Source organism: Brachycentrus maculatus, unplaced genomic scaffold, assembly GCF_059751285.1.
Source record: "Brachycentrus maculatus isolate JH-2025_06_01 unplaced genomic scaffold, ASM5975128v1 h1tg001131l, whole genome shotgun sequence".
NCBI lineage: Eukaryota > Metazoa > Arthropoda > Insecta > Trichoptera > Brachycentridae > Brachycentrus > Brachycentrus maculatus.
This window is the reverse complement of record NW_028281829.1, coordinates 33,824-50,000: the sequence shown is the minus strand read 5'-3', so window position 1 is coordinate 50,000 and position 16,177 is coordinate 33,824. Positions and strand designations below refer to the sequence as shown.

At 32.7% G+C, this 16,177-nt stretch overlaps 2 protein-coding genes across 5 annotated transcripts in view; one reads left to right on the top strand and one right to left on the bottom strand.

Moving 5' to 3' along the window:
- LOC148299466 (uncharacterized) overlaps window positions 1-3,618 on the bottom strand; it is a 12,616-nt gene extending 8,998 nt beyond the window's left edge. Inside the window, exons 1-6 of the mRNA XM_088276056.1 lie at window positions 3,524-3,618; window positions 3,242-3,339; window positions 2,247-2,387; window positions 1,835-2,009; window positions 726-861; window positions 214-443 (exon numbers count right to left, since the gene is read on the bottom strand). Of these exons, the coding sequence (XP_088132182.1) occupies window positions 214-443; window positions 726-861; window positions 1,835-2,009; window positions 2,247-2,387; window positions 3,242-3,339; window positions 3,524-3,596 (853 nt within the window). The 5' untranslated portion in view covers window positions 3,597-3,618. The remainder of the gene's footprint in view (window positions 1-213; window positions 444-725; window positions 862-1,834; window positions 2,010-2,246; window positions 2,388-3,241; window positions 3,340-3,523) is intronic.
- Window positions 3,619-5,469: 1,851 nt separating this feature from the next.
- On the top strand, window positions 5,470-16,177 carry Lint-O (L(3)mbt interactor in ovarian somatic cells). Of its 4 annotated transcripts, XM_088276045.1 has the most exons (8): window positions 5,470-5,791; window positions 6,552-6,765; window positions 9,113-9,386; window positions 10,775-11,064; window positions 11,281-11,785; window positions 12,215-12,324; window positions 13,575-14,249; window positions 15,631-16,177. In XM_088276045.1, the coding sequence occupies exons 2-8, from the start codon at window positions 6,718-6,720 to the stop codon at window positions 15,775-15,777; spliced, it is 2,049 nt and encodes a 682-aa protein (XP_088132171.1). In that variant the 5' UTR covers window positions 5,470-5,791; window positions 6,552-6,717; the 3' UTR covers window positions 15,778-16,177. The 4 variants fall into 4 exon arrangements, with proteins under 4 accessions (XP_088132171.1, XP_088132172.1, XP_088132173.1 ...); XM_088276046.1 differs by lacking the exon at window positions 6,552-6,765; XM_088276047.1 differs by lacking the exon at window positions 6,552-6,765 and having other exon boundaries at window positions 9,113-9,491.

Genomic DNA, 16,177 nt, shown 5'->3' with positions numbered 1-16,177 from the left:
AACCATTTTTCTGTTTTCGAAAATTTTAATTAAATCAATATATGGAAGTAAAATCTTATTTGGACACATATTTTTAATTGCATTATTTTATATATTATTACAATTATTATTCAAGTGAGAGAATACTTTAATTATTCTAAGTTACTTCTTCGGCAGGATAGATGTGTCAGGCGAACATTATAAAGTTTAAAATTATATAAATTAATGATTTACCATTATCAGGAGTGATGAGACCTTTCCTAATTAAAAAGTCAATAACGACCGGTGCACTTGTCGTTTTGAAATTAGGAGATACTATCATTTCAAGACACTCGCTGATGGTCAGGAGTTCAAAACTCTGCACCTCTCCATCGGAGTTATCGGGAACAAATTCTATCGGAAGCTCCATGTCGTAAATGTACTCCGTGTTTGGGAAGAGGCCTCTCTCACTTTCAAAATAGAAACTGAAAACATTTGAGTAATATTATTTAAATTTCCAACACATTTACCAGTTTTTAATGGATTCCAAAGCATTTACTAGTGAGTTGAGAAAGTTCGCAACTTTTCACTTTGTATGTCTAATTTTGATTGATGCGTTTTGGATATATTCCTGATAGCTAAAACGTTCCTCTTCTAGAATTCCCCAAAATCATTAATGAAAAACTAATCTGAATGATTTTAACGGGAACTTGATTTGATTAATTAAAAAATGTTGCTCTGACAGCTGAAATATACCAAGAACAGACCTGACGCAGCCAACGGGAACCATGGTAGCGGCTAGATCAGGTGGTACAGATGCCTCCTCAGCCGCTTCTTTAATGGCAGTCTCCAGAATACCAAACCCTACGGACAGACCTCCACCGACCATATTGTCCCATTTACCTGAAGCCAAGAAGAGCCTTCTATCATTCAACAATAGGCAAACAACAAAAGGTCTGTGATTTCACGCATAATGAAGGGGGTTACATAAAATACTTTTCTTGTTAATATGCGAAACTCTGAAAAAACACAGGGGTCAACTATGTAAACAGTTGGTAATATTTCTCCTTACACATAGATGGCAGTCTACCAATGCCACTGTGGAGTTTCATACAAACCGGATGTGTCTCACACATCAACATCTTTAAGTATGTGATCACGATATAACACTGTATTCGTATTTGCATGCTCTAATATAATATTCACTTTTAAATTTGCTATAATTGAAAACGTGACTTTACTTTTACAGGAATTAATAATTATTTTCTATAATATTTAATAATATTTCACTTAAATTATTCAATACAATGCAATTTCTTTCTACTCATAATAAATTTTCAATACTATAAACGGATGTCAGTCTCTACCTTTGAACCATAAACACGTTATTATGTGAAAGACATGCTGTACATTTTTTTATAAATAATTCTTAATATAAATAGCATAAATTAATAATCACAGTTGTTTTATGATATTACATTTAAATACAACAAAATATAATGTACTTTCAATCCTTCAATAATCATAACAGGAAGGATATTACTAACCACAAACAAAGATAATGTTCATAAAATTTTATAAGAAATTATGACAGCCCTGTGAATTTGACAATATGTACCTAAGTAGTAAGTACTACCTAAGTGACAATAAATACTGGCAAACTTTTAATTTTAATTTCTGAGAATTTTAATAAACTTGGCTGAAATCTGGAATTTCTACCATTAAGAAGAAGGTTGCAATCCATAGAACAAAATAAGCATTTTGATATAAAAAAAAATAAATACATTACAAATAGTATTAAGTTACGAATGAAAAATGTTGCTAATTTTTAAATAAAATAAAAAAAACTCCAGTAGAAACATGCAGCAGTAAATACCTGGCCAAGTTTGTTTACTGTTACTGCGTTGTTGGAACCAGATACATAAGCCCTTAGTGGGATGTTTTACGTAGCCATTAATAGTTACACCATACTTCTGTATCCCAAATAGACAGGTGGCACACCTGTCCATTTCCAATAAATTTGGGTATCCTGGAGCACTCACTGCGTAACACTAAAAAGAAAGTTAATTATGAATAAAAACAAATATCATAGCCATCACACTATGGTAGCTAATTTTACATATGACATCAAGCATCTGCCTGGTGATTAAACCGAAAGCCGAATCCACTAAGATAAATAACATCCGGTTATCTAGAAGATCCGCAATAGTAAATCTCTATTATGTGATCCGGTCATTCAAACAGAATGAGCAAATATATTTAATGATACGAAATAATTTTAAAATAACCTCATCTCTCCAACCCCGTAGAGTGGACAAACAATCATCCTGCTTCAACTGCCTCAGAACGCTTGCTACACGAGTAGTTCTTTCCCGGTAGTCTCTGAAGGCTGGGTTTAATTCAACACATTTCCCCGATACATGGAATACCTACAACAACAACAAAAAAAAGACAATATATATATATATTTTTTTTAAATGTGTATATTGTCTTAGCAATAGTAAATAATGACATTGCCAAAACTAAAATTAACTATTTCTCTTCCATGAAATTAGGAATACGTATTAGTATCATGCAACATTACATTTTTGTGCAATTACACTCAGTAATGGCATTTGGGGTTGCATACCAGTACTCGTACAAGATTAGGCAATGCGCACGAGTCCCTTGAGAAACTTACTATTTTTCTTTTCCTGTACCTACTATCCTCCTATTCGTATCCCATATATCAATAATGTCCCTCATCCTGAAAACCTTCAATAGTGTTCTGTGTCATCTGAGGCATGAGGCATTAGGTGGGTTAAAAATGCCTGCCATTGAAAAAAGTTCATGAACGAATTTGTGAGGTCATCCTTGATTTTATAGTGACTTCTTGGCTACACCACTTAATTTTTGGCCCCACTTAATTTTTGTTTCTGCAGCCTCCGCTTTTATAAATTTTATTTGTTTATCAAATTTCATGCATATAATATTTGTACTTCGCAGGTTTTTTGTTAGGAAGCATCATCTGACCAACCAAAATATATGTACAGAAATACAGTTATCCCTCAATATTCCTTAAATTTCTATTTTTAATGTTTCACACACGGATGATTTCAAAAAAATCATAAACTCCTTTATATTAATTTAATGATACTTACCTATGGCAAAGAAAAGTTTACCAGTGGGGGAAATTACACAATTACTAGTATATATTATTGAACTGATAGCATTTCATAGACACAGCGTTCAATGTAAATTACTATAAACTACTAAAATATAGATGAGCAGATTAATACATTACCTCAGGATATCTTGTGAGATGTTTTAGGATGTCTGGTCGAACTAAGCCGACTTGAAGCCCTTCTACGATGAACGGTTTACATTGTCCGTAACGCAGACCTTCATTATATATAAAAAAAAATCATATATTCGTCAGATATGAATCTAATATCAATTGTAAAAAATACTAAGAAAATAATAAATCAATATACTGTAAATAGTTCAAATGCAAGCGCATTTAATACGGAAGTAAACAATATATTTAAAATTTAATAAAACACTAAAAATAGGATAAATGTAATACCTGACAAATAGAAACAATTGAATTTTTGAGCCAAATTAAGAAGATTTGACACATTAATCTCGGAAGCAGCCATAACTATTTTCTTTTGATATTGAAATAATTTTTATGTTGCCAACATTGAGGATTCAATATGAGGTATTGCCACAACACGTCGATTTAACCCGAAAATACCTACCTTCATAAGTAACTATTTTTTCCCGGTTATTATTTCGGGTGGGCCGTCAAAAAGCAGGTTCTCATACGTGAGAGAGTGCAGAACGGTGAATATTGCAAAGTATACATGGTGATTACATATAAACGTAAGGGCTTATCTCAAAAGATATTAAAATTCTAAATTTTTATTACAGTTTTTCACTGGGCGTATTTTGAAAATTCCAAATAACGAATGCAAATTTTAAAATCAAAAAATAATTTTTGAAAAAAACAACGAAAATTAAATAGTTAATTTATGTATTGTATTTGAAATACCCTCTTCTTAATTCTGTTTTTTTTTTTAAATCGGAAAGCAGAGAACTTGGGTTCGAGTAAGCCTGCTCATGAGCGTTTTCTGTAGCATTAGATATGATAGACATCCCATATAAATTTCCCAATTCAATTTACTAATATTTTCCATTAGAAAACAGGTTCGATTCCTGGCAAGATTGATGGTTAATGTGAAGTTAATTTTACATTGCACTTTTTAATAATTTCCTAAATGGAACTTGAAGCGTAAGCTACCTGGCTACATTCATACGTGTTGCTGGTACATTGATAATAGAGTGCCTTGCGCGCACAAGGAAACGATGGCATAGAAATTTGGTTTCATTAAAGTATATAAATATGATGTATGAATGTTTTGGAAGCGAGGTTTCTATGCACGATAGGGTAGGAAGGCATTTTATCCTCTCTACTTACCGTCATATAAGCGATGGGATTTGTAATAAGAAAGGCATTTTAATTTATGGCTGTTGCTATTGTGCTTTATGTAAGAATTCAGCGGATCGACCATCTTCATGGCTTTAATCCATCCTAATGGCTATAGAGAGAAAATAAATTTTATTGGTCGTTATGTAGAATGCATTCATTGTCAATATTCCGAATTAGTTGCTACGGCCAAAATTCCGTAAAATATGGTTTCTCCCGTAGGAAACTTAACAGCGATGTCATTGTCTAGGAAAAGAATTTATTACTTTAAGAATTTCAAAAAATGTTTAAAAGGACCCGAAGTTTATTACTTCGTATTAAATACTCTTTTAAAGTTGCCGCGTTATTTTCCGTTAAAAACATAAGGTTAGGTGGATGGTGACATGGAAAAATACCGTTTTTTTATGGGAGATACGTTTTTTTCAATAAATATTTTTAACACGTATTTTATGGAATATATGAAAATCAATAGCATTTTCATATTTGATGTAAGCTGGGTTCATTCTTAATTTTTTCTCCTGGGCATATTAAATTCATTAGGTTAAGTTTATTATTAGTGCTATATTAATATAGGGGTAAACATGGCGAATCCCGAACAACAAAGGCAAAATTGTTTTTTTCTTCATTTTCTTTCACACTCGGTATCCAAGACACTTTTCCGTGAAATATTTAGTTCCCGATCGCCTGATATTTCCATGGCCTCTTTTGGCTGGTTTTCATCTTCTTCCGCGTGATCGTGGAATTTGAATTCGCCGCCTCCGAGGCAATCTGATGATTCTGTCATTTTCTCCATAACACCGCCATCCATATAATTTTCTTATAAAATTATCAACAAACCCCGCCTCTACATTAAAATATAGAAATATAAATTTAGCGTTTCATGAATTTAGGGTTCCGAAAGCATAATCGTCAACGGAATATGCCTGTGTGCTGGCTGTCCTAAGTTTGAAGGTACCTACTTTGCATTATTAGTCTTTGGTACATTGTACACATTTGTGGTTTGTGGCAGCGTGTCTATAGTATATTTTTGAAGTTTCGTGTTTGTTTGATTTCGTTTTCGTCTAATCGCAGGCGTTTGTTTTTGTTTTACGTTTTGCTTGAAGAAAATTCATGGAAAATCCGTTATAAATACGCTTTAAAATTTTAAATACTAAAATACATTACGACTGGATAATGCAGATTTACGAACATTAAATATTATTTCGGTGTAAAACTGTTAACTGAGATACAAATACTTGGTATCTCCGTCGGTGATTTATCTGTTTTCTCGTTGAATGAATATTCACAAATATCTGTAAATAGTTTTTTAGACGTGAATTACAAATCTAAGGAATGAAGAAGCATAGTATTCTGGCAGGATGACAGGTGAATTTACTAATGACAAAAATTCCAATACCCATATTAATTTCAATGTTAAAATTTTGGTAGTATTTAAGGAGTAAGCAATGTAGTATTTTAATACATTTTTCATGAATGACATATCTATTAGTATTAAACCTATTAACGGTAAGATAATTAAACAGTAACAATTATATTTAGTTGCCAGAATATATTAAAATTTCATCAATTTCTGTTATACTTATTACAATTCTTTATTGTTCACTTGGGCATGCTCTTTTTTTTAGAATATGCTTCCGTGATCTGGTCTCCTTTCTATGCAAACCAAATTTTAATCATATTCAATCAATGCAACTTGAATTTTTGAGAAAAGTTGCATGGATGAAGGGTTTGGATGGAAGAGATTTCTCCTATGGGGAAATTTAGTCAATATTACACACATTATAATAACTGCCTTACAGAACAAATGAATTAGTTGCCTTATTGCTTATATACCTTTAACTGCTGAGGTGGGGGCCGCTCAGGCCTTGAGAAAGTAAAATTGTTGAATCATTCCCTTCCCTCCCGTACGACACACTCGTACCTTCTAGTACCTTCGAGTTTAGTTAAACCGAGGCTGTCAACAGCTGTGCACGAGTTTGCTTACGCAATATCAGTTAGTAATTACATTTTAAAAAATTTCGTGGGCCTCTTTGACCCCACCTCAGTATTTCCGTAACTTTTTTGTAAATAGTTTCGATTTAGTTATCTATTTTTTTTGGCTTGTTTGAAAATTATTACAATATAGAACTCACGAATACGATGTCTGGGAGAAAACGGTCTATCGGTTATAATAATAACCAACATATAGCGAAAAATAGAAGAACCGTAGTACCAGGAAACAAAGATTTTGAGACAGCCGTGATTTCGTGGATATATCGTGAAGACTAGCGGTTCTGAGGCCGGAGATATTGATGACACCTTTACACCGGAGCTTCACGAGTGTGACTCAGATACACAGAGTGAGTCGAAACCCGAAGTACAGGTTAACAATGTTGACAATGTTTCCGAAGAACAGACGTCTTCCGATGGCGATGTTCCTCTGTCATCAATTCGATCCTTTTATAGGAAAAATCGCTACAATTGGGTGCTTCATCCACTATCTAGAGCCGTTCGACTTTCTCAACATAATATAATTAGACAAACTAACCTTTCAAATCTAAAGCTAACGAGCGTTGAACGAAAGGTTGCCACGTGAGCTACGTTTGAGTTTGGCACGTTGTGCTGGGAAAGGATATGCCTGTATCTGACCGTCGAGAAGTTGACGAAGAAAAATGTAAAACAAGAAATAAGTACCATATATGTCCTTTGAAGTTTCAAAGGTAATCTAAACACACATATTATGCGTACAAAAAACATGTATGCCTTCAATGTGGAAAGCAAGTTTGCCCAGACTGTATGTAATTCGCAATAATGGATGCCTGTAATTTTTTTGTTCCCATTATGGTATAATAATTACTGATGTGCCATTTACTAGAAAGACTATTTGAAATTAAGACTCTTAGTGTATTTGTTGATTTTCTAAAATACATTTTTATATACTATATTTTTTATGATCTCATGTGATTTTTGCCGAAAAATGCTTAGTGTTTTCTTAACTTTGAAATAATAGTTAATTTGAAATAAATAAATACAAAAATTATTTTATTTTATTTAAATTTATCCACTAAAGCTCATTATACAACACTAAACCTTAAAAAACGTAAAGATTTTTAAATATAAGCACATATATGTGCGGGACTCACGTCATTGGTTACGTGAAATTAAATCCGCCTCAGTAGCTAAAGGTTAAATACACAATGGCTAAGCCTGTGAAAAAGCATTATAATTTGTTGTCACCAAAGCAACAAAACATGTACATATTAGAGCTTTAAACCATTCATGTTTCTGTTGTGCCTTGTATGGACCCCGGTAGGATTTCAGAGTTGATTAAACCATTTATGTTTCTGTTGTGCCTTGTATGGACCCCAGTAGGATTTCAGAGTTGATGTTGTATTGTCATAAAAATGTAATGTTGTTAGCACTTCGTTATGCAGTACTTTTGTAAAATTATGGTTCAAAATTGGTAAATTTGCTCTACTTAGGATTTATTTATACTTACAAAAATTATTCATGAACAATATTTGTTTAAATGATAAGTAATATAATAAAAACTTAGAATTATATTTTCAGGCAATTTTTAGTATGTCAAACAATTCAGAAAGAACTCACATGCATTCATTTATGACCTTTAGGTCTCCGCTAACTTGAGCTTCGTCTTTAAAGTGTATTCAGGGAAAAAATGTTCCGCGTGTTAACGCTTACAAGAAATATAATATAAAATTATAGTAAATTTAAATTTTGAGAATGTTGAATGTTACTCGGTGTTTAGCGATAACTTAAAACCAACCAATGACACGTCATGTCTGATGCGAGCATCGAATGTTAGGGATCTGGGCGTTAGATTTGTGAGCACCCTGACATTTCACGATCACATAGGCACATGAGGCAGTCAGTGGTAATGCATTGAAAATGCTAGGATTTGTTCTGCGTACTGCCAGGGTTTTCGAAAATACCCGCGTGCTGAGAACTCTTTATAACTCCTTGGTGCGAAGTAGACTCGAGAGTGGCTCGATGATTTGGGGACCACACGAGCTGTTTTCGAGGTATCTCTACATGAGAGAGTACGGCTATTATCCTTGGCTCTACCCGACCCAGTTTCTCCAGGGTATGCTTGGCTACAATAGTTTAGAAACTAGAAGGAATGTGTATTTGAGTACGCATTTTTATCGATTGTTGCGCGGTGTGATCGATAATCCTGAAATTATCCGGAACATTGGTCTGTATGTTCCCGATAGTTACCTAAGACAGCGTCGACATAGATTGTTTCACATTCCTATACACAGGACCAACCTGCCGATGGTTATGCCTGTAGGAAGAGCTACCGCTATGTTGAACAATATCACATTGGATATTGATCTGTTCCATGTGTCCAAAGGAGTTTTCCGAAGCGGGATTCTTCTACACCTTTAAGTCTTCTTGCTTACTTTTAATATATACGCCTTGAATATTGTTTGTTATGTATATATTATTTTTTTGTTGAATAAATTGAAATTGAAATTGAAAATTGAAAGTCATAAGCTCTGTAAATACTTAGATTTCCATATTTAATTAAAGTTCTGCTTCTTTGTTTAAATATGAATAAAAATCCTGACAATGCTTTTAGCTGATTATACTATTGTTTCATACTTGCTAACAAGTTTTGTCTTTCAATATCAATTAATTCCACAAATATATATTTTTTCCAACTATTTTTATTTTGCATTTCAGCCAATTTTCTGTCATGCTGAAATGTCAGAAATAAAACATAAATACCAAATTCTGGCTACAATTGACCATTTAAGGGGACGGAAAGCACGGCCCGATATTGACCGTATTTGTACTTTTATGTCTAAAAAGTTTAAAGTGGAATCCGAAGAAACAAAAGCAGAGCTAAAAAAGTGCATCAATACTAAAGCTGTTTTTAAAGTTGTATATAAAGGAAATGTCAGCTATAGAAACGCCGCAAAGAAAAGGAAAAGCCTGAAAAGTACATCTAAAACAAGTGTGTATTTATTGTGACTATCTTATTATTAAGATTCACTTCTTTCTCTTGTTGGTGTGCATAGGGCAGTGGATTGACGGTAACTTGATTATAAATTACAATAAGGTAAGGAGATCAGTTTTATGTTTAAATTGCCAGTCCAGGGTAACTTATTAGATATTACAGTGAGAAAAAAACCTTTAAATGCTTTTTGGAACTCATATGTATTTTTCAAATATGTATGTATTTTTTCTTATAAGTTATTTATAATTTGGCAGCAGTTGGTTCAACTTGTAAAGGCCATTTCAAACTGTGTCATAAAATACTATAACTGAATGCATGAGATAGTATAGAATGTATGAAGCAAAAGACTGCACTTAATTAAGCATTAAAGAGCAAAACTTAAGTAATAATTTTTTTACTGAATTTAAAAATGTGCTCTAAATTCAAAATTAATTATCTAGTACATTCTCATCTAGTTTTTTTTATATTATTTTAAATTGGCCACATCACATTACTTACTGTTTATAAATCTTTTTTTTTTCAAATGATTTCTTTATACACCACGCATGGATTTTTGTCATAAAAGTATGTAATTTTTTTTTTGTGGATATTTTGTTTGTTACTTTTGATAAAATATTACATTGGTGTCATATATGTTTGTAAAAGCAGTTACTAGTAACCAGAGTAATCGGCTACTTTTTTTCTGAGACATTTCACACTCACTTATTTCACATTGTAGTTATCATTTCTGCTTTGTAATAAAAATATTATTGTATGCATTTTTATTGTATGTATACATCTTACGTATCCAACACGACCTCTTCAAACAATTCCGTTTTGGACTAGTTTACCACCCCCCTAGCAGTCTAGTAGCCCAAACATCGCCCCAAGTGACTATCATATGTTTCCCGCACTTGAAAAAACACCTGAGAAGCCAAAAGTTCCGGTCTGATGAGAAAGTGCAGGATGCATTCAATCGATTTCTTTACAAAGCGGCGGGAGACTGGTCCGACGACAGGACCAAAAAGCTCATTGCACGGATGCAAAAGGTCATCGAACGAGAAGGAGAAAGGAGAAAGAGATTACATAGAAAAATAGACAAAGCTTCAAGCTTTCCAACGATGTATCTCACGTTACAAATATATGTGATTTTGTTTGAAAAAAAAATTAGGAGACCTTATTTTTCAATCATCCTCGTATTTAGTTCTGCAAATAAAATGTACAAACATGAAAGAAAGTTCATACGATAGGTCACATAGTTAATTTTTATAAATAAATTACCCTTCTTGGTTGGTTGCTCAATAATAAGTTTGATATCTTGCATATATTATTAAATCTTCTGTTAAATATAATGGTTACATGAACATTTCTTAATGAGTATAAATCATACTGTTATATTATTTCAGATACAATGAAGGCAGAAAAAAGATTAATGACCACAGCCATGGCAGAACTTATCTTTCTAGATCCACATTATCTAGAACAAGGTGTACCTCCAAGTAAATTACTTAAAGCTATGGCAACTAAAGAAAACTCAATGTACAGTAGAAAAAGCTTAGAAAGTATTATTCAAAAGGAACTAGAAAGTGGAAGTCTTGTCAAGATGCAAAATGGTAATTTCACTTTAGGTGCAGATGACGATGACCAGGATAACAGTATGGAGCCATTTAATTTTAATGCTGACTCTAGTACCAAGGTAATTATCATTTACCGGGGAAAATTAGTAAAGCGATGTAGCAATATGAGTGATGGTATAAATTCCGAGGATTGTTCTTACCGGAGAAAATGAGTGATGCGTTTTAAAAGCATATTGATGATATAATTGGATTTTAAGCATCTGAATAAATTTCCAAAACATTATTTTTAAATTTTCACGATAATTGTTCATTGTTGTGAAATGTTATATTTTCAGATAACATCATCTAATAATTCTTCTTCTACTTCTTCACCAATGAGAGTAAAAGGAAAACCAGGTAGAAAGAAAGGTTCAATAATGAGTAAACTTAAAGAGCAGACAATGTTTGCGAGAGCAGATACAAAGAAAGCTCCAGGCATTCGAGTAGGGGAAAGACACAAAAGAGCAAAAAAAGTGTTTGATCCATCGGATAATAATGTCCCCGCTAAGAAGAAACGTGGACGTCCCATCGGATCTCTCAACAAATCCACCTTAAAAAAACATTCTCCTACTGGGTCAAGTAAAAATCAAAATTCCTATCAGCAAAAAAGGAGGAGGTCAGAGAGTGGCGAATCTGATGAAGATGAGGATGTGGAGTCTAATGATAGCCATTCTGTAAAATTGGAAAGCCGAGAAAAAATAACTGGTGGAGTTTGTTCCGTTTGTCGGCAGCAGAAACATAAAGCTGATGAGAAAAGGGACTCTGGAATATTGGTGAGCTGTAGAGATTGTAGTAACAAAGGTGAATTCTCTTTTATTACCTAAAACTACACGCTTTTCTTAAAAAGTGATGATGATATTTTCTTAACCATTTCTGCAATTTATAAAACTTTCATTTGAACAACATATTAACATTGTTAGAGCTATGTTGAGTATAATAATTTTTAGATTATCATTACTAACACAAGTGGCGCAGGCATATTTCGCTCGAATAAGATATTAATCGCGACGGCATATAAATCATTAAAACATTTCAAATCTTTCCGATAAAATAAAGAAAGGAATACAAACTCTCACTTACAAATATTATAATGTTTTTAGTTTCATACATGCACTTGATATTTTTCAAATTTAAACTAAATGTATTTATACACTTTAATAAGTAATAAAAATTAATATTATAAAATCCCTCCGTTATATTTGGGTTATACATATGTGTATGTATTTTCAGCACATCCATCCTGTCTGCGTGGAGATGGCATGTTAAGATTAAGACCGGACAATACTTGGCAATGTCCCCATTGCAAAACTTGCATAGTTTGCATCGAGACAAATGATGCTGTAAGTAGGACTCCATACCATATTTACATACACATTATAGATTTAGTAAGAAGACTGTCAACAGTGAAATTTATTCATTATCGGTATGTATGTACATTTTTAAATTCCTAAAATGTACATAAAAAGTTCTTCCGCTTATGTTTATATTTACTGTTCAAAATTATAATGGTGTATTATCATGTCAGTATGTCCGTCACCTTTTTCATATAATGATTATTGAGTCGTATATTTAGGTATAATCATGTCTTCTTTAACATAAAATATCATTTAAAATATATGACATATATCACCTTCTCGCACGGAACTAAAACGGCTTCACTTCGACCAGTGCATAAAGCTAGGACATAAAATGCCGAACCCTCTTCTAGTGGAACGAAATGTCTGTTGAAGACAGTCAACAGTCCACCTTCTCCTGAGGAGTTTTACGTGGTTCCCTCCCAGCAATGAGCAAATGCTGAGAAGTTCCTGATTGGCCCACACTAGATTGTCTCTCCTGTTCCCAACACAGATTCAAATAAATGATACATCTTTATTTAGTTAGTAGAAACAAAAATCCGCTTAATGATTTATAAATCTCATACATAATAAGCAAGGTAAATAATAAATGCCTATCCCATCCATATAAAAAAGACCATCACATAAATCTTCAATCTCTCACGCTACTTTATAATATTCTTCACAACCCCAATGCACCTAAATATCTTGCTGAAAACTTTATATACCTCTCAGATCATGGTCTATTACTTCTTTCTTCCCATGAAAGAACACTTTCCATTCCTCACCATAACATATCATTCTTCAGTAATTCCTTCTCTGTCCAAGCAGCCAGACTATGGAATGAATTACTTCTCCTTGTAAAAAATGCACCACCTCTAATACCTTTTATGAAACGTCTGAGACATTACTATCTATCATTAGAATACTAACTGTCCATCAAACCTCATCGCTTAGTTTTTCCCTCTACCTCTTTCCTTAAATCTCCCTTTTTCCTTTGCCTTCCTTTTTATCATCAATTTGTAATTAAAAAAAATTAATGTTCAAGTACTATCTACCCTCTGATTGCAAACGGCTATATATGGTATCAAACGTTTTGACCAATATCACAAATCTGTTTTTGGTTGGTTGGAAGATATTGCTTTTTAGCAATAAACCACCAATAGACTCATTTCTTTTCTGTACATGAAGTTTGAATAAATAAATAATTTATTATAAGCAATTGTCATTTACTAATTAAACATGTCTGGTTCCAGGGCATCCTCACTGTATGCAGAACATGTGCTGATGCTTACCACGCTCTCTGCCATATACCTCCCATTCCCGAGCGCTTCAAGGCATGGGATCAGTGGGAATGTAAAAATTGTCTACAAACTAATAACACCGGATCACAATTTGACCCTGCATACATTGAAAAAGTTCCGGGCTCTGAAAACAGTTCAAAATGTTCCGATGGATCTGATTCCAGAAAGAGTAACATTGAGAAAAAAAGAGAGAAGTCATCAATCAAGAGTGTGGATAGCGAAGAACGAAACGAGTTCAAACTAGTCATTGCTGAGAAGGAAAACTCTTCCAGTCCTGTATCAATGTCTCTTTCCGATTGGAAATTCTCTGAAAAACACGGCTCGCCGGAACCACTTCTCTCAGAAAGAAAACCCTCAGAAAATACACCCAATACACAAACAAATACTAGAAAGACTAAAATACTTTCTAATGAAAAAAAATGCTCAGGAAATTCTAGATCTATATACATGAATGAACATGAACTCACCAAATTTCGTAATAGCCTTACTTTCCAAAAGCATCCGAATGATAATGGTGATGAATCCTTTGATCCTAATATACCTGATGCAGGAAATTGGAACAGTAATGATGTTTACCAATATTTTTCTTCATATTTCCCTGAAGAAGCGCAAGTTTTCAGAGAAAAGGTAAGCAAAGTTGTACAGTAGCGTAGTCATGGTAAATATTTTTGGGACAGTTCAAATTATTTTTCGGGAGATGAAAAATATTCCAACATTTTTATTGTGTGTAAGATATATGTTGGAGTTTAAAAAAATTGAGTAATGTGATTATTAATCATGGGTAGAATGGTGAGTGTTGCTCTGTTCACAGGCAGTTTATTTGTTTATTTATAGGAACCGCACCCTACTATAAATCAATAAACAAACTTTTCATTTTTTTCATTTTACAGAAATATCTCAAATATTTACTTCTATTATGAACAACAAACATTGTTTTTTGAAAATAAACTGTTTAGGATATTTAAATTCCATTATAATTTATGACACTATTAACCTGTCAAATTGCAAGATAACCTTTAAATTCTATCATATAATGCTTAAACTGCACTACAGTCGAACTTGGTTATAAAGAGGATGACGGGACGGACTGAATTTGCTCGTTATAACCGTTACTCGTTATATCCGAGTATGTATAGGTATTTTTTTCATAAACATACCTATCACATGAAGACATAAAGTATCTAGAATCAAAATACATAAGTCTAAATAATAACAAAATACACAATAAACCCATTACACTTATGTCATATTTTTCTGTCAATCAACTTTTCATATAAAATTTAGAAAATCCTCCGCTTCTTTGGATACAAAACTATTGTTGCTAAGTTTCATCAATATTTGTTTGATCATTTTTTTCGGGTTTGTGATGTTCTTTTTAAATGCAGATAAAAATACAATGTTGACACTGTGGATGATGAAAACTTTTTACAAACTTCAACATTTTTTGCTCCACGTTCTTTTTTACGAGTGATTTCCTCCTTTTCACAAATTGAGAGACACTTTCTCTTATTAGTAAACATGTTTATAATTCGAGGGTTTGTTTTAACTGATCTGCTCTACAATTTATCTGATATTCTCCACCTCATAATTTTTATTATGCATTGTCCATAGTAAGCAGGAACATACAAAATATGGAAACTATCATAAAAATCCCCGAAACGAAGATTTTATTGCTTAGGGTCGAAAATGGTGTTTTTAAAAAAATAGAGGCATTAACAGTTTTAAGATTTTTTTAACAATGTTTTTGCTCGTATAGCCGAGAAGTAGCTCGCTTTAACCGTAAAAAATGTATGGAGAAAATCACAAACTAAAATGTTAACGAATGTTTCATCGTTATATCCAAGATCTCGCTTTAGATCTAAGTAAAATTAATATAGTAAATAATTTACTGAAAATAATAAGCAGATTTAAATAAATTATAAACAAACAAAAACAATTGAAACCTTGTATACTTTTTGATATCTCTAGAAAATTATTACAGAAAATTATGAATGTGTTAACATTTTAGGAAATAGATGGATACGCCTTACTCATGATGAGAAGAAATGACGTAATACATAATTTTGGTTTGCCTTTGGGACCTGCCCTGAAGATATACAGACACGTTGTCAAACTGCAAACCAGGAAAGACGATTTTACTATGTGCTGGATGTAAATGTAGTGAATTGTGCAAACCAATGTGAATTATTTAACCAGTGTATTGTTAAGCTATCTTGCAAGATTATTTTATTTCAATTAAATATCTGTAAATTAAATTTCCATCTTTTTATCAGGAGATTATTTTACCATTTGATGGACGATCCGAGGTATAATAGAGACAGGATGATTAACTGGGTGCCATTGTACTATTGTTAACTGGAGATTGAGATTCTTAAAAATAAAACACTCAAGTTTTTGCTACATTTTATTGAACAATAAATTGGGGTAGATTGAATAAGTGCTACATTGTCACATTTAAAATTTCTTCAGAAATAATGTAGCCTAAGTTCAGATATTTCATCAATATGTAACTAGGTTAAGCTAAAAATGAATACATATAATATTACACCAATATA